The following is a 23,423-nucleotide window of genomic DNA, read 5'->3' on the forward strand; positions in this document are numbered from 1 at the left end:
AAGAGGCTAACAATGGGTTTTCATACAGTACCATCAAGCCAAAGGTGACCATAAGGTTTTCAAGGCAAGAGGCGAACAGAGATGGACTGCTATTACCTGCTTTCATGTAGCAACCCTGGACATCACTGGTGCTCTCCCATCCCAAGAACTAACCAGGGCTAACCCTGCTTAGTTTCTAAGATCTGAGGAGACCAGGCTAGGAGAACAATAGAAGGCATTGCATATAGAGGTTCTGTGTTGTGTTCCATAAATTACAATACTGGTTAAATTCAAGCGCAAAACGTACCTTGCAGTGAATTGCAGAGATCGTCCATGTCAGTGGAAAGCTGATTTTCGGTGGCAGGAGATATTTCCGGAGAAGCCATCTTGCTCATCTCTACAGTCACCCCAAGCTCATTTCAACCACCAAACTGGAAAGGGGTTTAAAAAAAATAAGAGGGGAGGAAAACTTAGCAGACTGAATTTCACATTCAAAACAAGTGCTGGTGTAAAAGCCCTGTAGTCTTAACGGGAGCTAGGCGCTTCCTTCTGGCTTCCACAGAGATTGTGGATCACAGACGAGGACGCCTTCTTGTTTTGAATTAAAACATCATAATTCTTATGGGGCTCCTGTAGCCGGGCGCTTTCTAACAGCTGGCTTACCTCCAGCTCTGGGCAACGCCGCCATAAAACAGGAAACGGGTCAGAATTCAAAACTCTTGAGATGGAGACTGGAAGGGAGGCAGAAAGATCCGAAAGCCGGGAGGTCAACTTTGAGGGAGTGTCGCTCCAAGTAACTTTTAATCAACGGGCTCCTTACCCGCCTTGGGGAGATATCTCCTTTCTTTCCCTTCCCAGCACCTTCATTAAATCTTTTGCTTTACAGACTTCTTTTTGCGGCTCAGCAATTATTGTAGCAGGTTGGAGACAAAAGATGCTGTGCCTACCGAAGGTTACACAATTAAAATGTAACAAAGAAGATTATGTTGGCTGGCCTGAGAAGGCGAATAGTTCTTGCGCTATCTGTATCTTGGAGACCGCAGCGTGTCCTCGGTCCCATCAAATACCATTCGCAACAGTTTATTTCTCAACCCTGAAATGCTTATTCTTCTGAAAACAGTTCTCATCAATCACACGCGTGCAAACACAACCAAGCAACTTGCAGACTGTGTCTTTCCGACGGGGGTGTGATTTCACGTACATTGTGGCGATGAGCCTGTTCTCTCTCTTAGCCAGGAAAACTTTTTCAAGAAAGAAACACAAAGAGCTTGGGAGGTTTTCTTACATCAAAAGGGATCAAAGCCAAAACCAATCTGACCTTCATCCAGCACACAAAAAAGCAATAAATTTGCACCGCTTTCCACTGTGGTGGGTGCCTAGCTCACAGTGGGTTATTATTAGGGATTGTTTCATACTTAAATTCCTTAATGGTTCCTAGAGAAATGTACTCCGCCCCCACTCCGTCTCAGTTGACTCACTCCTGCATAAGATTAAAAAAAAAAACCCAACCCTCTGTCAAACAAAGCACAGTAGGACTTTGGGGTGCTTTTTAAAGACAACTGACAATTAACTTGTGGAACTCCTTGCCTCAAGATATCCTTTGCAGAGGGGCTGTGGCACAGCATCTGCTTGGCTAGCAGAAAGTCCCAGAATCAATTCCCAGCACCTCCAATTTAAAAGATCAGGTGGGAGATGATGGGAAAGACCTCAGCCTGAGACCCCAGAGAGCCGCCGGCAGTCTGAGGAATCGTAGAGTTGGAAGAGACCCCCAAGGGCCATCAAGTCTAACCCCGTGCAATGCAAGAACACACAATTAAAGCAAAGGAGACAAGGCTGATTTTGATGGAGCAAAAGTCTGGCTCAGTAGAAGAAGAGGGGTTTAGATTTGTACCCCACTTTTCTCTCCAGGCTCAAAGCAGTTTACAAACTCCTTTCCCTTCCACACCTTGCGAGGCAGGTGGGGCTGAGAGAGTTCTGAGAGAACAGAGTGGCACACAGTCACCTAGCAGGCTTCATGTGGAGGAGCGGGGAAACAAATCCAGTTTACCAGATTAGAGTCCAAAGCTCATGTGGAGGAGTGGAGAATCAAACCTGGTAGAGTCCAACGCTCTTAACCACTACACCATGCTGGCTCTCCATGCAAAAAATAAATAAAATAAGTCTCCAGCCATTGAGCCACACTGTGGTGATGCTACAATTCTTACTTTGTACCTTTTAGCATTTCAGTTAACAGAAAAATCGAGGAACAGTGAATGGGATACCACAAGCAACCCACAAGAGACACACACAAAAGGGGATACTGACAACCAGACAGATGGTAATTAGCAAGAAACTGATCAATAAATAATAATGTTACTAAAATGTCCATAATGAGTAACTAGCCCTTGAAGCAAAGACTTTATCAGAAATGGAAAGTCAATCACAAGTCGAACAATTAATAATAACCCACGCCACAATAACAACAGATGTAGAATGATGTGGTCTACTCTTGTCCATACACAGAAGCAAAGGCGAGTCAAATGGCCAATTCCGCACCTGCAGAATAATGCACTTTCAATCCACTTTCAATGCACTTTGCAGCTGGATTTTACTGTGCGGAATTGCAAAATCCACTTGCAAACAATTGTGAAAGTGGATTGAAAGTGCATTATTCTGCAGGTGCGGAAGGGGCCATTACCTGGATAGGAGACCACCAAGGCAGGCTGTACAGAGAACGGCAATGACAAACCACCTGTTTCCTACTTGCCTTGAATGGCCTTTGTTGGGGATCACCGTCACTCATTTGCAACTTGATGTTACACGCATAATGGCACAATAACCATGTTTATGTTAATAAGGGCCATCAAATTTTAATGCTAGAAACTATTATGCGTTTCACAGATTTGCCAAGCGAGGCTTGGAAAACTCCCAGAGTTACAATTAGTCTCCAGAATACAGACATCAAGTCCGTGGAGAAAATGGCTGCTTTGAGGGGCGGGGGGTGGAGTCGATGGTCCTGTACCCCACTGAGGTCCCTGTTCTTCTCAGCTCTACCCCCAAACCTCCAGGAGTTTCTGGATTTGGCAACGCTACCCTAGCCTGCTGAGGATCAGGGGCTCAGGCAACCCCAGTTGGGTTGTCATATATTCTCAGCCTGACCTACCTTACAGGATGGTTGTGAAAACAACAGGGGAGGAGAGAATGATATTCTAAGCTGTGTTGTGTCCCAACTTGGGGGGGGGGGAGAGAAGTGGGATACACAGAGATGCCAAAAAAATGCAGTGAAATATTTGATCTTGTACAAATCAGCAGAAAAGAAAGTGGCAGAAACTATCAAGCGCACAGAGAACCCCCCAAACTCTGTCCTACAGAGAGTTCGGGTTGCCAACCTCAAGGCGATCTCTGGAGTTGTCCCAGAATTTCAACAGCTCTCTAGATTTCAAGAGATCAGATCCACAGAGGAAGTAGTACCGGTAGCTGCTCTCAAATAAAACAAAATCCTATCCTTGTGGAGCACCTCTGTCTCCCCAAACCACGCCTGACCCAGGAATCTCCCAAGCCAGAGTTTGCAACTCTGTAAAATGAATACCTTGTTTATTTTAAAGGTGCCGTAAAACAATTGCAGCAATTTCTACCGTGAAACCTCCCTTTTTCACACAGGGCCCCAGGCTATTTATTTTCGATCCAACCAAGACTGCTGCAAACTCTTGCATTCTCTCCTATGTGCCAGCAGTTTTCCCCTATAAACTACAGATCTTTCCTAACAACGTACTGTTATGAAACAGAAAAGAAGCCCCATGGAAAGAAAATAACATTGCAGTTTTTAAAGGCCTTTGTGCTGATGGTTTTCAGTTTCTCTTTTTGATGTTAACCAGAAACCTTTGTTTTATTTTTGGACACAAGGAGCAGGAGATCGGTAGTATCAAGTGGCTGCCAGCAATTCTTATCCAAACCTATTTCTTCAGCTCTCAATCTCTACTGAAAGCAGCATCACACTGATAGTGGGAGCTTAAGTAATCAACTGCTCTGCAGTTTTAGAAATTCGGGCCCTTTCCGCACGGGCCAAATACAGTGCCCTGGGGACAGCAAAAACACCGTCCCCAGGGAGCTGTTCGCATGGGGGCGCAGCTGCTTCACAGCCACGCCGCCCTCACTCCTCCCCAGCGGCACGAAGCCGCCATTTTCCCACCTCATTCCCCGAGCGAGGTTTTTGGAAAATGGCAGCTTCCAGCCGCTGCTGTGCGAACGGCAGCGGCTGGAAGGCGCCATCCCTCCCCCCTTTGCCTGATCGACCTACCTTCTCTTCGACCGTCCGGCGCGTCACCAAGGTCTGGAGACACGCCCCCCCTGCCCTGCGACTCTGGAGCGGTCGCACAGGGCGGGGGGGCGCGTGTCCCCTGGCCTCGGCGACGCACCGGATGGTCGCAGAGAAGGTAGGTTGATCGGACGACAGCGCTCCGCGGCACCGTCTTCCCTTTCGTTACCGGGACCGTTCGTGCGAACGGTCCCCGGGGGGGGGGGAGTTGGGTCAGCGTCATGTACGCTGACCCAACCCCCAGCGTGGCCGTGCAGAAACGGCCTCTGTGTATGTAAAGTGCTGTCAAGTCACAGCTGACTATGGTGACCCAGTAGGGTTTTCAAGAAGAGTAAGAAGAGTTTGGATTTATACCCCAGTTTTCTCTCCTGCAAGGAGTCTCAAAGGAGTTTACAAACTCCTTTCCCTTCCTCTTCCCACACCTTGGGGCTGAGAGAGTTCTGAGAGAACTGTGACTGGCCCAAGGTCACCCAGCAGGCTTCATGTGTCAGAGCGAGGAAACCAATTCAGTTCACCAGATAAAGGTTCACCACTCATGTAGAGGAGTAGGGAATGAAACCCAGTTCTCCAGATCAGAGTCCACTGCTCTAATTAACCACTTCATCATGCTGCCTCAAGGCAAGAGATGGTTTGCCATTGCTTTAATCTGCATAACAACCTTGGTATGTGAAGTAGGCTAGACCAGTGGTGGCGAACCTATGGCACGGGTGCCAGAGGTGGCACTCACCCTTTCTGTGGTCACACGAGCACAGAGTTCGTCATGGGGGAGGGCGGAAAATCACCCCCCAGCACACACATCTAGGCTGGCCTGGGCACGATCCTTTACCTGGGAGTAAGCCCGGTTGCTAGCAATGGGGCTTGCTTCTGAATAAACCCTCCTAGGGTCGTGATTCACCCATTCGAAGCGTTGAACGGTTGCTTCACCAAGCTTACTCCTGAGTACTGCGCGCCTTGGAGCCAACCGTTTTTTTCTAAACTAAAACATCAGTATTCAGGTTAAATTGCCAGGTTGGCACTTTGCGATAAATAAGTGGGTTTTGGGTTGCAATTTGGGCACTCGGTCTCGAAAAGGTTCGCCATCACTGGGCTACACTAACTGGTCCAAGGTCACCCAACAAGCTTCCGGGATTCGAATCTGGATCTACCAGATCCAACATTTAGACCAGTGATGGCGAACCTTTTCGAGACCGAGTGCCCAAACTGCAACCCAAAACCCAATTATTTATCGCAAAGTGCCAACATGGCGGTTTATCCTGAATACTGAGGTTTTTGTTTAGAAAAAACGGTTGGCTCCAAGGTGTGCGTTACTCGGGAGTAAGCTTGGTGGTAGTTGGTGGCTTTGCTTTGAAGCAACCATACAACACTTCCAACAGGTGAATCACGACCCTAGGAGGGTTTACTCAGAAGCAAGCCCAATTGCCAGCAACCGAGCTTACTCCCAGGTAAAGGATCGCGCTTTAGTTCTTCGCATGAATATCAGTGGGGTTTAACAGCGCTTAACAGGGTTACCTACACTGCTTCCCCAAAACTCGGTCTTAGGTTTAATGCTAATAATCAAGCCCAGTGGCCCAGGCCAATCTAGATGTGGGGGGGTGGGGCACTCTGCTTGCGTGTGCCCACAGAGAGGGCTCTGAGTGCCACCTCTGGCACCCGTTCCATAGGTTCGCCACCACTGATTTAGACCATTATGCCATATAGCTGCAATTCACATGACTCTGGATCATATATATATATATTTTGGGATAGGCGACTCTACACTAGATAACTCCAGAAACATTATTTTGGATATTATCATAGCATACAGAGTGATGGTGAATGACCCCTGTAACAAAAGAAACCACCGGGGCAAAGGTAGACGTGTTTCTGGCATAATGGATTCAATAGGAAGATTAGCCGTGGCTGTTCCAGGGGAAGAAGTATTGATTTATCGGTCAAACACAAAAGAGCAAGGTTTTGTTGACTCCAAAAAGTGAGAGAGTCTTTTCGTCCACATATGTTTGGCTTGGAAGCCGGCCAGAATTATAAATAGCCTCGTTGTTGGATAGCCCAGGATGGGGTGTGTGTGTGTGTGTGTGAAAAGAATGTCTTTGCTAGCTCTGAACGACACAGTGGAAGATCCCAGAGCAGAGAATCCTTTGCTTACATGAAAATCATAACAGACATTTTGTTTGCGATTTCATTTAAACACTGCAGCCAGGAGGTTAACAAAACCAATTTCCAAAATGTTGTCACTGTTTAGAGCAGGGGTGTCCAACTCAGGCACCCCAGATGTTCGTGGACTACGATTCCCATCAGCCCCTGCCAGCATGGCCAATTGAATTACTAGCTAAAAGACCACTGTTGAGATGGGTAAGAGATGCGAGGACACGGTACCTCTGGGGAATCTTCTAATCTTGTGACAGAATCTTGGAAGCTGGGTCACATGTGTAAATGTGTGAATATATGTGCTCTGTGCAAGAGATGTGTGTGTTTATATGAAAAGGGAGGTTGTCTATGTTGTGAGCGTGTATGCAATAGTGCGGGGGGGGGCACTGAATTTTTTTTAAATCACTAAGAAGAAGAAGAGTTTTGGATTTATATCCCCCCTTTCTCTCCTGTAGGAGACTCAAAGGGGCTGACAATCTCCTTGCCCTTCCCCCCTCACAACAAACACCCTGTGAGGTAGGTAGGACTGAGAGAGCTCCGAGAAGCTGTGACTAGGCCAAGGTCACCCAGCTGGCGTGTGTGGGAGTGTACAGGCTAATCTGAATCCCCCAGATAAGCCTCCACAGCTCAGGCGGCAGAGCAGGGAATCAAACCCGGTTCCTCCAGATTAGATACATGAGCTCGTAACCTCCTACGCCACTGCTGCTCCACTAAGAAGAAGAGTGTGGATTTATACCTCCCTTTCTCTCCTGTAAGGAGACCCAAAGTGTCTTACAATCCCCTTCCCTTCCCCTCCCTACAATAGACGCCTTGTGAAGTTGGTGGGGCTGAGAGAGTCCTGAGAGAACTGTGACTACCCCATGGTCACCCAGCAGGCTTCACATGTAGGAGCGGGGAAACAAATCCAGATCACCAGATAAGAGTCCATGGTTCAAATGGGAGGGGTGGGGATTCAAATCTGGATTAGAGTCCATCTGCTCTTAACCTCAGCACCATGCTGTCTTTCCACTAAAGGGCCAGCCAAAACATCTGGGGGGAAAAATGGAAAGCTATGCTTGGCCGTGATTGTCTGTGGGAGTCTATGCTGTCTAGAGTCTATTTTGTCACTGTTCAGACCAGGAGTGTCCAACTCTAGCACCCCAGATGTTCATGGACTATGATTCCCATCAGCCCCTGCCAGCATGGCCAATTGGAAATCAGATCCAAGTATGTGAATCTTACTCCCTTATGTTCAACTGATCTCTCTGATTTATTTAGGTTACATTACTTGCTGGATAATCCAGATCCACCCTTCTATGTGATAGTGGAAGGCTTTGTTTTACTTCTTTTTACTTAACATTTTATTCTGTGTATCCATGTTTTTTTACAGCAATTTTTTACTTAACATTTTATTCTGGGCTCTGTGTATCCATGTTTTTTAAGTTTTTTCTCTTGCTGTATTTATTGTATTGTTTATTAGTTATTGTATTGTTTATTATGCCAATAAAGGTTATATGCCATTAAAGGTTGAAATGAAATGAAATGAAATGAAATGCCAATAAAGGCTTGATTGATTGACTGAACTCGGGTTATGGAGCGGGCACAGTGAATTCCCACTGGCCGGGCTCAGACGTCACTAGGAACTGGGTGAAAAGTCTAGCCTGTGTGCCTATCATTTCTTTGTGGGCACGCCTTTATTTGCCCCTGCTCAGTGCAGAGATGCCAGGCATTCTTACGGCAAAAGGAAGGAAATGAACTTGGTAGAACTTGGTATCCCGCTGTTTTTGATACTGAGTCATTCAGTTGTTTATGGGTCCGGCTTGCCTATCCCACAGAAGTCTAGATGCAGCTCCCAAATGGGGAAAACAACTCCCCCCTGGGCAATTTCGCTCTGATTAATTGTCCAGGAGGAAGGTTTTATACCAATCATGCAGGACTCTCTTAGCCTCAGCCTCTCCCCCCACATTATAGTCCTAAGTCAAAGTGATCCCTCACAGACCTTTAAAGGCTGTTCCCACAGCTATTGGTGAGACTGCACGGCAGAAAGATAAAATAGGGTCCAGTCAACCTGAACGCCTTAGAAAATGTAATGGGTGCTTTCTCCCTTGCAGAGGGAAGGTGGGATGTGTACATTAAGATTTGTGATTATTTCAAAAGTTTTTTCCTTTCCAAGCACTGCAGCTGAGGGTGATTTTAGAAGGACAAAGACAGATTTATGGAGGAGAAGTCGATCTATGGCTACCAATCGTGATCCTCTTTGATCTCAGATTGCAAATGCCTTAGCAGACCAGGTGCTCAGGAGCAGCAGCAGCAGCAGGCCATTGCTTTCACCTCCTGCACGTGAGCTCCCAAAGGCACCTGGTGGGCCACTGCGAGTAGCAGAGTGCTGGACTAGATGGACTCTGGTCTGATCCAGCAGGCTAGTTCTTATGTTCTTATGAACAATGGAGTGTTAAAAAATATAAATGTAAATAGTATGTCAACAACTATTGCATACACGCTCACAACCTAGACAACCTCCCTTTTCATATAAACACACACATCTCTTGCACAGAGCACATATATTCACGCAACTACACACGTGACCCAGTTTCCAAGATGCTGTCACAAGATTAGAAGATTCCCCTGCGATACTGTGGCCTGCTTGCATCTCTCACCCATCTCAACAGTGGTCTTTTAGCAAGTAATACAATAAGATGCTGCTTGAGCTGCCAACTGTGGGGTTTTTTTTAAAGATAAGAAAACCAAGTAATTAAATTGCCCATAAATATTTATACGGCATGTTTCAAGATGAAAGGAAGCGCAGGCGTCAGAGGAAGGGAAAAGAGACAGCATCTGCCACTGGAGAATAGAGTTTATTGGTTTGTTTTTACTTTTTATTTCATCAGGTTAATCTCAGCTAATACTGAATAAATATGTCAAACCTAGAGGTTTGTTTGTTTAAAGGTGGCTAAGTTAAGGGGAGGAAAACATGTGTGTTGGCTGGGGCGACACTTCACTGCAAATGTCAAATTTCCCTTCCCCTCCCTTCCCCTCCCCTCTCTCAACGACCAGGGAAATGTCCTGAAATGCCCAAGAGACCGACTCAGCTTCCTCGGATTTCCCCCCTCTGTGTTCGAAACCCAGTCAGCCCCCAAGACAGGAAGGGGACGAGGCACTATGCAATTACAGCAATGCCAACTTGGCATCTTGACAAGGCAGAATAAAGAAACCAACCTATTGTAAACAAGCAGTCGCTGTTTTAGGCAGGAATACCATCCGCCGATGTTAGGCTCAAGAGCCAGCACGGTGTAGTGGCATGAGTTAGGGTGCAGGGAAGGGTGGTTTGTAGAAGGCTCAGTGGGAGAATGGAGGTCACCATCGTTGGGCTGCTGGGCACGGCTTCTGTTTTGGATGCGGGATAAGGGTGGCCAGGGGAAACGTGCGGCTTTTGGCAGGGCCAGAGGAAGAGAGCAGGCTGGCAGCGCTCGCCTTCTGGGGTGAGTTTTAGTTTGCAGTTTGGGAAGGAGCAGTCTTAGTTTGGGGTGCGTGGAAGGGCTGGCGGGGAAAAGGGCCAACCCTAACCCTTCCACACAGGCAGAATAATGCACTTTCAATCCACTTCCACAATTGTTCGAAAGTGGATTTTGCCATTTTGCACAGTAAAATCAAGCTGCAAAGTGCACTGAAAGTGGATTGAAAGTGCATTATTCTGCCTGTGCGGAAGGGGCGTTACGCGGCCTGGGACCCTCGTACCTTCGGGACTGTATTACCCCATATGTCCCTACTCGGTCTCTGCGTTTAGCAGGGGCCAATTTGCTGGTGGTTCCCGGCCCCTCAATGATGCAGCTGGCCTCCTCTTGCGGCAGCCATTTTGTAGCTGGCTCCGCCCAGCCGTGTCAGAATTTCAAATGTGCCCACAGGCTCAAAAAGGTCGGGGAATGGGACAAACCTTTCAGGGCCCACCGTTGCCCCACGTGAAATAAGAGTTTGGCCTAGTAAACACCCACCAATCAGATGGCAAGGGAAGATCCCTCGGCCTTTGAAAAAGCCGTTGTCCAAGGAGGTTTGCAATGATCTGATCACTAGGATCCCCTGACAAACTTCTGAGGATCTGTGGAGATTCCCAGAAGACAGTCTGAAAACAGTGATATACAGGAAGCTCTGCAAACTTTTTAATCTTCTATATAAATGCAGTCTGGGTTCAACTGCTTGTTGAGTCCAGAGGGCTCTTAGGAAAAGTCGGTACAAATTTGGTTTATTTACCAGAATATCCAACCTCGTAGAAGGGGCCTAAGTGATCCCTTACAGGTAAAAGGAAAACAATGAAGGAACAGTCCACAGTGGGGAAGGAGGGAACAGAGGAGTAGCTCTGGGGGGAGGAGGGGCAACGCACCGGGCATGTGCCCCTGTGGGGGCATAGCAGGGCGTTCCGGGCGGGGCACACTGGTACACCGGGCACCTTTTCCCCCTTGTTACGCCTCTATAAGGGAACACTGTTGCTAACAGAATACTGGAAGAAATGCTTGCGAATCTTCTCCGTGGCAGGCCTGTGGATGCCCCGTCGCAGCTGAGACTGCACAAAAGACCACGAAGATGAACAAACTATAACCCAATCCAATAACCATAATCAGGGACAGTCTGCTATTATAAGAAAGACAGAAAATGTTGCAGTTAGCAGACAGAATCCTGAAACATAAGAACATAAGAACGAGCCTGCTGGATCAGACCAGAGTCCATCTAGTCCAGCACTCTGCTACTCGCAGTGGCCCACCAGGTGCTCTTGGGAGCTCACATGCAGGATGTGAAAGCAAGGGCCTTCTGCTGCTGCTGCTGCTCCTGAGCACCTGGTCTGCTAAGGCATTTGCAATCTCAGATCAAGGAGGATCAAGATTGGTAGCCATAGATCGACTTCTCCTCCATAAATCTGTCCAAGCCCAAAATAACAATCAGATGGCAACACAGACCTAACAAAATGAAAATGTTATTTAAACACCTAAATGTCTGGGGAGGGCATTGCAACATTGTTCAGTCCAATATTGTGTGGTCAGCAGTCCTGAGGATCTTAGGCAGAGATCTTTCTCATTATTTATTTAGGGATTTTTTTATACCACCTCTTCTGGAAAACTAGGGGGGGGGGGGTGCGGTGGCATACAAAAAAAATCTAATAAATATATTAGAAGTTACTAATTAAAACCCAGCATATAGAGAATACAAACAACAGTGAAGATCTTGAAAGGGAATCTCACAATTTTCAGACTCAAAGCAAAGTAAAAGATGAACACTTCCATTAAAGGCCGGTGTAAACGGAAAGATTTTGATTTGGTGCCTAAAAGAAAGCAATGTTGGCACCAGGTGAGCCTCGAGGGGAACGGAATTCCATTAACCAGGAGCCGCCACTGAAAAAGCGTTGCCAGATGCCTTGCTTCTGAAGGCAGGCACAGATAACAAGGCTCACGAGGCAGATCTTAACTTTACTTTAGTTACTTCCTAACTCAGTGATGGCGAACCTTTTCGAGACCGACTGCCCAAACTGCAACCCGAAACCCACTTATTTATCACAAAGTGCCAACACGGTGGTTTAACCCGAATACTGAGGTTTTAGTTTAGAAAAAATGGTTGGCTCCGAGGCGTGCATTACTCAGGAGTAAGCTTGGTGGTAGTCGGTGGCTTTGCTTTGAAGCAACCATACGACACTTCCAACAGGTGAATCATGACCCTAGGAGGGTTTACTCAGAAGCAAGCCCCATTGCCAGCAACCGAGCTTACTCCCAGGTAAAGGATCGCGCTTTAGTTCTTCGCATGAATATCAGTGGGGTTTAACAGCGCTTAACAGGGTTACTACACTGCTTCCCCAAAACTCGGTCTTAGGTTTAATGCTAATAATCAAGCCCAGTGGCCCAGGCCAGCCTAGATGTGTGGAGGGGGCACTCTGTTTGTGCGTGCCCACAGAGAGGGCTCTGAGTGCCACCTCTGGCACCCGTGCCATAGGTTTGCCACCACTGTCCTAACTGCTCCTTTTCAAAATGGCGATGCCAGGAATGGAACCTGGGGCCGTCTGCACGCCAAACAGATGCCCTCACCCCCACAGCAATCAAGCAGATGGCTAAGGGAAGGAGAAATCCCTCGAACCCCCTCCCGGGTCTGTGCGTTCTCTGACAGCGCCTCACCTGAACGGCAAACAAAGGTAAGGGACGAACAAGTTTCACGTTTCTAGGTGCAAGCAATATCCAGCACCCAACGGCCACGGCCGCGGGATTCTTCAACCCTGGATACACAGAGAATCTTTGTGCGCTTACAATGCAGGTACCTCCTTTTCTCCTAGCTAGCTTTGTTTCGCTCCCTCCAGCTTTTGTGAACACATCGGCAACCACCTGGGAACAGCGACTGCTAAATAGGCCCGCCGAGCCTGGCTGGCTTTAGCCAAGCCGAGCGATTCGCATTTCATCTCCAGTTTCCCCACAGACCATTAAGACAGCGGGGTTAAATCCACATGTGGGGGAAGAATTAGGACTAATAAAAGGAAACACTTCTTCACACAACGTGTGATTGGTGTTTGGAATATGCTGCCACAGGAGGTGGTGATGGCCACTAACCTGGATAGCTTTAAAAGGGGCTTGGACAGATTTATGGAGGAGAAGTCGATCTATGTCTACCAATCTGGATCCGCCTTGATCTCAGATTGCAAATGCCTGAGCAGACCAGGTGCTCAGGAGCAGGAGCAGCAGAAGGCCATTGCTTTCACCTCCTGCATGTGAGCTCCCAAAGGCACCTGGTGGGCCACTGCGAGTGCTGGACTAGATGGACTCTGGTCTGATCCAGCTGGCTTGTTCTTACGTTCTTATGTTCTTATGCGCTCCGAGAACCGGAGTGCATTGTTATGATGCGCAGAATTGAAACAGATCAAGATGTTTTCATTTTGTTTTTAATTGTGGCGAATTAAAAAGAATGCAGCAAACTACATCAGAACAGGCGATTCCTCCCCGGGCTTCCGATTTGAGAACAGGCGCTTCCCTCCCTCGGCACCAGCGGCCTGTTTGGCATTATGAGCAGGGAAGACCTTGAAGCAAACGAGGCCAGAAGAAGCCGCGGGGTGGGATTTACAAATGAAAACCGTCTTGCGGGGGTTGTTCCCACTTAGCAACACTCTATTTTCATTCCGGCACGTCCCCTCGACACGAAAAGCAGATGAGACGAAGTAAAGAAATGTGGAGGGGGAAAGGAAGAACATAGGAAGCTACTGGGTACTGAGTCTGGCGCGGGACCCTATAGCTGAGTATTGTATTCTCTACCAATGACTCTCCAAAGTCTAGGGCTGTGGTGGTGAACCTCTGGCACCTGTGCCATAGGTTCACCACCACAGCCCTAGACTTTGGAGAGACCGTGGCACTCAGAGCCCTCTCTGTGGGCATGCGCAAGCAGAGTCACACCCCCACCCCCACACATCTAGGCTGGCCTGGGCCGCTGGGCTCGATTATTAGCATTAAACCTAACACCTAGTTTTGGGGAAGCAGTGTAGGTAACCCTGTTAAGTGCTGTTAAACCCCACTGATTTTCACGTGAAGAACTAAAGTGTGATCCTTTACCTGGGAGTAAGCTTGGTTGCTGGCAATGGGCCTTGCTTCTGAGTAAACCCTCCTAGTGTCGTGATTCACCCATTGGAAGAGTTGCACGGTTGCGTCAAAGCAAAGTCACCGACTACCACCAAGCTTACTCCCGAGTAATGCACGTATCGGAGCAAACCGTTTTTTCTAAACTAAAACCTCAGTATTCGGGTTAAATTGCCGGGTTGGCACTTTGTAATAAATAAGTGGGTTTTGGGTTGCAATTTGGGCACTCGGTCTCGAAAAGGTTCGCTATCACTGGTCTAGGGTAAAGAAAGGTCTTTGCAAACAGACTTTGGCCAACCACCTTCTCCCAGCCTAAATTCCTCCACACTGTTCTCATGACAAAAAAAAACCCAGGGAGGGGATAGAATCACGCTCTCCACAGTCCCGGCCCAACACCACTGCACCATCCTGTGTTGCCTGAAGATTCAGGCCCTTTCCGCACCTGCAGAATAACACACTTTCAATCCACTTTCAGTGCACTTTGCAGCTGGATTTTACTGTGCGGAATAGCAAAATCCACTTGCAAACAGTTGTGAAAGAGGGTTGAAAGTGCGTTATTTTGCACGTGCGGAAGGGTCCTCACACTCCAGTTCTGTTATCACTTCTCCCCCCCGGCAGAACTCCTGGTCTAACTTCTACAGAATTGTAACCACCCAAATCCTTCCTGGGATGCAGTAATGGGAAGAGCTTCACCTGTTGGACTTTTGCCTGTCATACTGTTGCTAACAGTATAGGAGCCAGGCCAGCAGTGGAAAGAAGTGATGGTAAAATAACAACTTTAAAAATCAAGAGCAGGTTACAAAAGGCTCCCTGTTTCCCGAACATTTGAGAAGGTGTAAAAATAATAATAAAACTAGAGACCAAAAAAAAGGCCCCTTTTCTTACAGCCATAATAGTTTACCTTAAAGAGTGAAAAAGAATGAGCCGCCTACAGAGAAACGACTGTGTTTCTGCCTGAGTCACTGTTGTGGTTCTAAATTAAATGGAGGGAAGCTCAGAGGAGAGACTCACCCTGAGATACAACAGATAGCCTCCCTTTTGGGCATGCAATCCTCTGTACTGTAGTGGTTGAGTGATCCCAGAATTCCTCTGCTGAATTACTCAACACCAGCTGGTCAGAACAGAGACTCTTACAGAGACAGAACAGGCAAGTACTCTGAGCTCACAGGAGCCTTCAGTTAACTTAATTAAATGTATGACTCACCGCTAAGGGCCCAGACCAGACCAGCATGCTAGCATTCTTCAAAGCTACTATCTTCAGCAATCTGAGAATAGAAACACTGGAAGTACAAGCGACTCCGGAGACCTGCTAACATTCCCTTCCCAGCACTGACTCTCTTTCTTTTGTTTGCTGATTTTAGAATGGAAGCCCCTTGGGGCAGGAACCTAATTTTTCTGCTTGTGAGACCTTTTGAAGGCAACTCAATACCACGCTTGGTATGACCCTCTAAAACTGCCATCACTTCTATATCATATATTTGATTTGGGGATTCTTGTACCTACAGGACCACTTGTTTCCACACACCTCCCCAATTCACCTTCTGCGTGAACACCTGGCCCAAGAAGTACTATGGTCAACTGAAGCCTAGAGTAGTGATAGCGAACCTTTTCAAGACCGAAAGTGCCCAAACCGCGACTCAAAACCCACTAATTGGTATTACCCATAAAGTGCCAACCATTCGAGCAATTTAACCCGAATACTGAGGTTTTAGTTTAGAAAAAATATGGTTGGCTCCAAGTGCGTTACACTAGAGTCCAAGCCTGGTGGCAGTCGGTGGCTTTGCTTTGACAGCAACCGTGCAACTCTTCCAACGGGTGAATCCACGACACTAGGAGGAGGTTTTACTCAGAAGCAAAGCCCACATTGCCACCAACCGAAGGTTTACCCCCCCAGGTAAGAAGGATGCAGCATCTCTTGAAGCTCTTAGCATGAAAATCAATGGGGTTTAACAGCATCTAACAGGGTTACCCACACCGCTCCCCCAAAACTAGGTCTTAGGTTTAATGCTAATACTGAGCCCAGTGGCCCAGGAGCCAGCCTAAATGAGTGGGGGGGGGGACTCTGTTTTGCCACGTGCCCACAGAGAGGGGCTCTGAAGGTGCCACCTCTGGGCACGCGATGCCATAGAGTTCACCACCACTGGCCTAGAGCATTTTCAGCTTTTGCACTCATCCTAAGGTGAAACTGTTGCTTAGGATGGGTAAGAGATGAGTGGACAGAGCGGCTACTGCATATCACCACTGGGGATCTAATAATCTTGTGTGGAGTCCAGGCAAGGAGGTAGTTTGTGTAGGACTGGGAAGATAGATGCCTTGAGATATGTGAGATGCATGTGTTTATATACCAAGGGAGGCCATCTATATTTGCAAACACATATGCAATAACATGGAAGAACACTAGAAATTTACACCCAAAACATAACTAGAGGGACAGCCAAGAACTTCGGGGGGGAGGAGGGGGAGAATGGGAAGCTTTCCTTGCCCATGATCATTTGTGGGAGTCAGAAAAGTGTGGCTCTTCGGATGTCTCACCTCAGGTAGAAACCTGAACGCTGCCATGGGCAGTTATCCTGGAAACCTTGTTCACTGGTACTGAAAGGGAAGGGTCTGTGGTCCAATGTTGGTGCATCTGCTCAGACTGCGGCCCCAAGATCGATCCCCGGCATCTCCAGTTAAAAGGGATCAGGTAGGAAGCAAGCGAAAGGCCACAATCTGAGATTCTGCCGAGGTGCTACCTGTCAGAGCAGACAATAACAACGTCGATAGGACAACAGACCGAGTACTTTTAAGGCAGCTCCATGTGTTTGGAAATCTATGGGTGACACTTCCCAAAGAAAGAAAGAAAGAAAGAAAGAAAGAAAGAAAGAAAGAAAGAAAGAAAGAAAGAAAGAAAGAAAGAAAGAAAGAAAGAAAGAAAGAAAGAAAGAAAGAAAGAAAGAAAGAAAGAAAGAAAGAAGAAAGAGAAGAAAGAAAGAAGAGAGAGAAGGGGAGGGAGGGAGGGAGGGAGGGAGGGGAGGGAGGGAGGAGGGAGGAGGGAGGAAGGAAGGAAGAGGAAGGAGAGAGGAAGGAAGGAAGGAAGGAAGGAAGGAAGGAAGGAAGGAAGGAAGGAAGGAAGGAAGGAAGGAAGGAAGGAAGGAAGGAAGGAAGGAAGGAAGGAAGGAAGGAAGGAGTTTGGATTTATACCCCACTTTTCTCAACCAGAGGAGTCTCAAAGTGGCTCACAAACTTCTTCCTTTCCCCTCCCCAAAACACACACCTTGTGAGGCAGGTGGGGCTGAGAGAGTTCTGAGAGAACTGTGACTAGCTCAAGGTGTGTTTCCACACTCCTACATTCCTGCTGGGTGACCTTGGGCGCTAGTCAGTCCTCTCAGAACTCTTTCAGCCCCACCTGCCTCACAAGGTGTCTGTTGTGGGGAAAGGAAGGGAAAGGAGCTCGTCAGCCACCTTGAGTTTTCTTACAGGAGAGAAAAGTGGGGCATAAATCCAAACTCTTCTTCTTGATATTTATATCCCAATTTTCTCTTTAATAGAGACCCAACCCAGCTTACATCCCTCTCCTCTCCTCCATTTTATCCTCACAACAACCCTGTAAGGTAGGTAAGGCTGGGTCTGGCCCAAGGTCACCCAGCAAGCTTCCATGGCAGCATAGGGATTCAAACTTCGGTCTCCCAAATTTGTAGCATTCTGAAAAACCATTACACCACGCATCCTTTTTATTCCCTACAACAACCCACATGAAGTAGGTTAGGCTGAATAGAGGGCTGGCTCCAAAGTCACCTTGGAGGCTTTATGGGAGAGGGAGGGATCAGAAGCAGCCGTCACATCTTACTCTGACACTAATCACCACTGAGGATAACAGATAATCACAATCAATTGGCTGTTGTGAGTTTTCCAGACTCTGTGGCCATGGTCTGATACACGGGTAGGGAACCTGCGGCTCTCCAGATGTTCAGGAACTACAATTCCCATCAGCCTCTGTCCAGCATAGCCCAGTGGTAGGGGAGGCTGATGGGAATTGTAGTTCCTGAGACATCTGGAGAGCCATGGAGTTCCCTACCCAGGATTTTGCTCCAAACGTTTTGCTTGCATCCATGGTCAGCTGGAAGATCCCACCACAGCTAGTTGATTCCTGAAATGAACATAAACCTTTATTGGCATTCAAAAATACAATAAAACAATAATTGTCCATAAAGACAGATAGATACAACAAACATTCAGAGTCTTATCAATAGTGTAGTCCAAATGGACTCATCAAAAGTGCCATTCCCATACACACCTCTCCACAGACCAGACTGAAGACCCTTTCTGAACAGAACTACGACATCCACAACAACATACAGTATCAACACTCTCACTATAAAACACAGAGTTGGTTAGGGGGTGGCCTTAAACACAGAACAAGGGATGGGGACGAGGAAATGGGGTAGAACAATTGAGTGGCTCCAATAAGGATACCACAGCCTTCAGTTGTCACACACCATCTGGCAGTGATAACAAAACTTCAAGCATCTCTCTATGAATCACCCCACAGGTTTGACTTTGGATGACAGGCAGAGCCCACAGAGTTACACTGGCAGAGGTAGGCACTGAATACCAGTATGGAAAATGGTTGATGTAGCCAACATTGTTGTTGTTATGATAGAAATCTAATGCTTAGTGTATCCATCTAGAGTTTAGCGTCTATAATCTTTAAAAAGATATTTTGCTAAGCTTACATAGAAATGAGGATCCAAGATTGTCTAAAAGGCTCATTCGCACATGCAGAATAATGCACTTTCAAACTGCTTTCGGAGAATTATGTTTGAAGCTGCAAACAGTTGTGAAAGTGGTTTGGCTGCATTATTTTGGAGTGTGGACAAATGCGAAGCTTTAAGATAAAAGGAATCCTAAAGAGCATCAGTTAAATGATTGTATAGCAGTGGAAGGCAATGATAGGTTGGAGTCATTCCTGATCTTAGCAAATCTTGCACAATAGAAACAGAGTGTGCTCCAGTATACTCACTTAGCCTGGAGTTGCATGGGCACAGCCTCTTTTATTTATCTATACATTGGTATCTGCCTTTAAGGAGCATAGAGGGCATTACGACATGAAACAGACCAAAGGTTATAGCATCTTACAGTACTTGCCTTGGATTGGTAAGCCAGAAAAGGTAGTTACAGCCAGTTGATTTGAGATGTGAAAGTCTTCGACACATCACAGTCAACACCAGTGAAACCACAAAGCAGCAGCAATCCAAGCAGATTGAAATAATAATAATTGCATGCTGTCAAGCTGCGGACAACTCAGGGTAATCCCTCATGGGGTTTTCGACGAAAGAGACGGTTTGCCACTGGCAGAAAAAATGAAATGCACAGATATGGGATCACAGAAACCTGCAAGCGACAACGAGTACCACAAAAAAGAGTACTAATAGACCACAAACTAAACATGAGTCAGCAGTGTGATACAGCAGCCAAAAAAAAAAGCCAGAAATGTGATTCTGGGATGCATCAATAAGAGTATCAAGGTGTCCCCAAAATCGAGATGTTTCCCCAGCCTTTTCAACATGCATGATTACCTGTAACCTATGGCTTGCATATCTCAGGGTTCCCTTGAGGAGTTCGTCTGTTTTGTTTTTGCATTTTTTAGGGTTTCTGTTTTGGCCTGTAGGTGGGGGAGTGGCTTAAAAGCAGGGGAGGAGGGGAAAGCAGCATTGAGCAGCCGTGTTGTTTGTTTGCCTAGAAGTGGGCATGGATTGGAGGGATTTAAAGGGAGGGCTCCGCTAAATCTACACCTATCCGCGGCAAATTTGGGCAAAATAAAAAACAATGATACTGTTTTTTCAGTGTTGTTTAAAAGGGAACCCATAGAGGCTTTAAGCTACTCAAAATCCATTTTATTCTGGGGTGGCAGGTAGTAGCATTGTCAAGGTACCCCTGGGACGTGCTCATGGTACCCCAGGGTACCACGGAACCCTGGTTGGGAATCACTGGTCTAAATCGAGGGAAGTAATTGTACCTCTCTATTCTGCATTGGTCAGACCTCACCTAAAGTACTGTGTCCAGTTCTGGGCACCACAATTTAAGAAGGATATTGACAAGCTGGAAAGTGTCCAGAGGAGGGCGACCAAAATGGTTAAAGGTCTGGAATCCATGCCCTATGAGGAGAGACTGTTTTATCCTCACAACAACCCGGTGAGGTAGGTTAGGCGGAGAGCGTGAAGCTGGCCCAAAGTTCACCTTCCGTGGCAGAGTGTGGATTCAAACTCGGGTCTCCTAATCGGTTACTCGAACCACTACACTAAGCTGATTCAAAACTAATCAAAGATTTTGCATGATCCAACTTGCAAAATCTTGCAAAACAACTTGCAACTTGTTTTTTTTTTAATCAGGCCTACAGAACTACCTGTAGATTTAAATTAGTCGGATAGAATGAAAGATGAACATCTACTGAAACGTACAGCAGAAAAGTTTAGTTCCCGGCCTTATCTTATGGATGCTAAAACCATTCTGGACATAATTAGCATCAGCAGGATCTTTTTAGTGGTGGCCCCAATACCCTTGAATTTTCATCTTGCCTCATTGCTGATCTCATTCTGGGAACATGCACAAAACCATCCCTTTTTAGCTGAGCTTTAAAAAAAAATAGTGAAAACTGGTGATCAATCAAAGTCTGAGATATTGCCAGTAGGTCTATTTTCCAATGTGAACCAATGTGGTTGCGCTAGTTCGAGTAACGGACTTTTCCTCAGAAGTCTGCCTGGCAACTTTGGCCCAGTCACATACCATCAACTTAGCCTACCTCACAGGGCTGTTGTGAAGATAAAGTGGAAGAGAGGAGAATGACAGGAGTCACCTGGGGTCCCCAGGCGGTAGGAGAAGGATTTTACTTATGCCCTTCCTCAGTGAACTGGGCTTAGGCTGGCTATGAAAGGCCATGAAGTAAATAAAAGCACAGAAATATTTCTGCCCTCACATTATCCACGAGCGCTCGCGAATGTTGTCACAGGTGTTGCTTTTTATGGCATTTTAATGTTTACACAATCCTGCTTTAATGCATTTGTGTTTGGCAGTCCTGGAAACTGTTATGGTTCTAAACAGTAACCCAGAATGACAAAATAAATCACAACATTTATTCTTGACTTCTGCATCAGCCGCAGACCTATGTGATTTCCACCTTTTCTGTTGACACGGCTTTTTCTAGTTAAAAAAGAAAAAACCCTCCTCTTCTCCTCTCCCTCGTGCAACCGGCCCCTTGTCCAAAATCTGAGCGGCACCTTCACCGCCCGTCACATCTGTAAATACTTAGGATTGTTTTCTGTGCTTCTGATCACCAATCCATAACCAATCATGTTATCTCCAAATGGGAGGTCCCAAGGCTGCCTGTCGACCCCAAAGTCACTCCCACTCAGTCCCAGCAGCACCCAGAGGTGCCTGCAGGAGCAGCTCTGGCTCCATCGCCCTTTGGGGCACCTGCTGCAACCAAACTTTGGGGCCCCACCTGGGAGATGGGGAAACGACTGATTATGGATGGGCTATCTGGACCATAGATCTCATCAAAGAAACAAAAGAAAGCAAAGCCAAGGCGCTGAGGGGATGTCATAGGTGGTCAAAGTGCTTCCCTGCCAGGAAGACGGCACTTGGGGAGGATGCGAAAGGTGAAGCGGACACCTTGCGCGGGAGAACAAAGGCGGCTCCAGACAACAAAGAGCGCCAGGTAGGGCCGCCAGCCAATCAGAGGCGAGGCCGGGGCAGGCGCGGCGGGGGGTCCCGAGCGCAGGAGGGAATCCCTGCCGCTTTGCGCGCTTCGGAGGGCTCGCCCTTGTCCGGCCCCGGAGGCGGGGGGTGCAAACAAACGGCTCCCCAGCCTTTCCCGCCCAAGCTGACGGGGGGGGGGGGGTCGGCCAAGTGCTTGGAGGGGGGGAAAGCTGGCCACCCACCCCCCGCCCATTATTACCCCTAATAATAAGCACTCGTTAATCATGAGGATCCTTCCATCCCCGCCCGTCCTTTCCCTCCTCCTCCTCGGCTGCCTTCCCCGGTGCCGCCGCCGCCGCCTCTCCCTTGGCTCGGAGCCCCAAACTTGGCCAGGGCGCGCGCGCTCCCTCCGCCGGGCTCCAACTTCGGGCGACCTCCCGGGGGTGGGGGGGTTGAGCGCCGCCTGATCCCTTCTGCCAGCCGGAGGGACGGGAGAGGGGGGGGGAAGCCCGGTGCCCGTGCCTCCCGGGGGGCTCCACACTCACTTTTTGCGCGCGCTCTTCCACCTCCTCCTCCGCCGGCCCGGATCTGGCGAGACCGCGCCGCAGGGAAGCCCCTCCGCCGCCGCCGCCGCCGCCGCCGTGCGCGCCCGCTGGCTGCTCCCCCTGTTCCCGCGCTGGGGCTCCGACCCGCCGGAGGGGGCGCAAACCACGCCCCGGGCCCGGTGCGCTCCGGCCCGCCCGCGCCGATTGGAGCACCCGCCGGCCTCGCCTTGGCCGCCAGCCCCAGCAGCCGCCCCCACAAGTGGAGGGGGGGGGGCAAGCGTGGAGCTCTTCCCCGCCTCCTTCCCTCCCTCCCTCCCTCCGGGCTGGGCTGTGCAAACAAACAAACAGCACGTGGCCGGCGCTGGGCTGGGGCCACCTGCTGCAGGCTCCGGCGCGTCTCCTCGCGAGTAGGGCTGCAGGGATCTTCAGGCCCCAGGTTGGTTGCCAAAACTTCAGGCGTGCTTTCTCCGCCGACCTGTCCCGAGGAGGAGGACCTCCGACGGCGCTCTCCGGAGGCCGTCCAGAAAACAGTTCGAGCCTGGCAAGGTCAAAGCGACAGCTGGGCCGCAGGCTGCGAGGCTTCCGCGCAAACGTTTTGGGTTTGAGCCTGAAGTCTCCCGCGGCCGCCCAACAGCGCAAGGGGATCACTGGGCTCATGTCCAGAGTGGGGATCCAACCAGGGGATCCAGCGCAAGGGGATCACTGGGCTCATGTCCAGAGGATCCAACCAGTTCTCACCTCTGGAAGTGGTTATGGAAATATAAAAATGATAAAGAGGATTGTATGCTTGTTACAAGAACCACAGTTGAGAAATATTCATTGCTAGGAAAAGCTGCTGCTACGGTTGTGCTCAAAAAAAATCAGTAACTGGGTGCTACTGAAACCGCTGCCTTTGCTATTTTGCAAGACCAACAAATGTTTTTCCTAAGGAGTGCCGAAGAAGAGGGGTTGCTCAAAAACAACCTCCCTGCCCAATAGGGATTGGAGGTGCATTTTGTGCAGCAGCACTTTTTTGTTTAGATCCACCACCATCGGAACCTGTTGTAAAATTTTTGGATCCCACCACTGCTCATGCTCTGGCTCCACGTGCGCAGTTGCCCGGCTTCTTGCTGGCTTAAAGGGATCAGTGGATCTTGAATCCGGCTCCAAGTCTGGTTTTAGATCAAAAAATGTATACGTTTTCTTAAACCCGAATGATGGACCCGCTTGGATAGT

At 48.2% G+C, this 23,423-nt stretch overlaps 1 protein-coding gene across 1 annotated transcript in view; it reads right to left on the reverse strand.

The window, feature by feature from the left end:
• LOC125426398 (nesprin-2-like) overlaps positions 1–22,375 on the reverse strand; it is a 133,951-nt gene extending 111,576 nt beyond the window's left edge. The window contains exons 1-2 of the mRNA XM_048484655.1: positions 22,209–22,375; positions 287–410 (exon numbers count right to left, since the gene is read on the reverse strand). Coding sequence (XP_048340612.1) covers positions 287–374 — 88 coding nt within the window. The 5' untranslated portion in view covers positions 375–410; positions 22,209–22,375. The remainder of the gene's footprint in view (positions 1–286; positions 411–22,208) is intronic.
• Positions 22,376–23,423: the final 1,048 nt, after the last annotated feature.

Source organism: Sphaerodactylus townsendi, linkage group LG02 (genome assembly GCF_021028975.2).
Source record: "Sphaerodactylus townsendi isolate TG3544 linkage group LG02, MPM_Stown_v2.3, whole genome shotgun sequence".
In the NCBI taxonomy this organism is placed as follows: domain Eukaryota; kingdom Metazoa; phylum Chordata; class Lepidosauria; order Squamata; family Sphaerodactylidae; genus Sphaerodactylus; species Sphaerodactylus townsendi.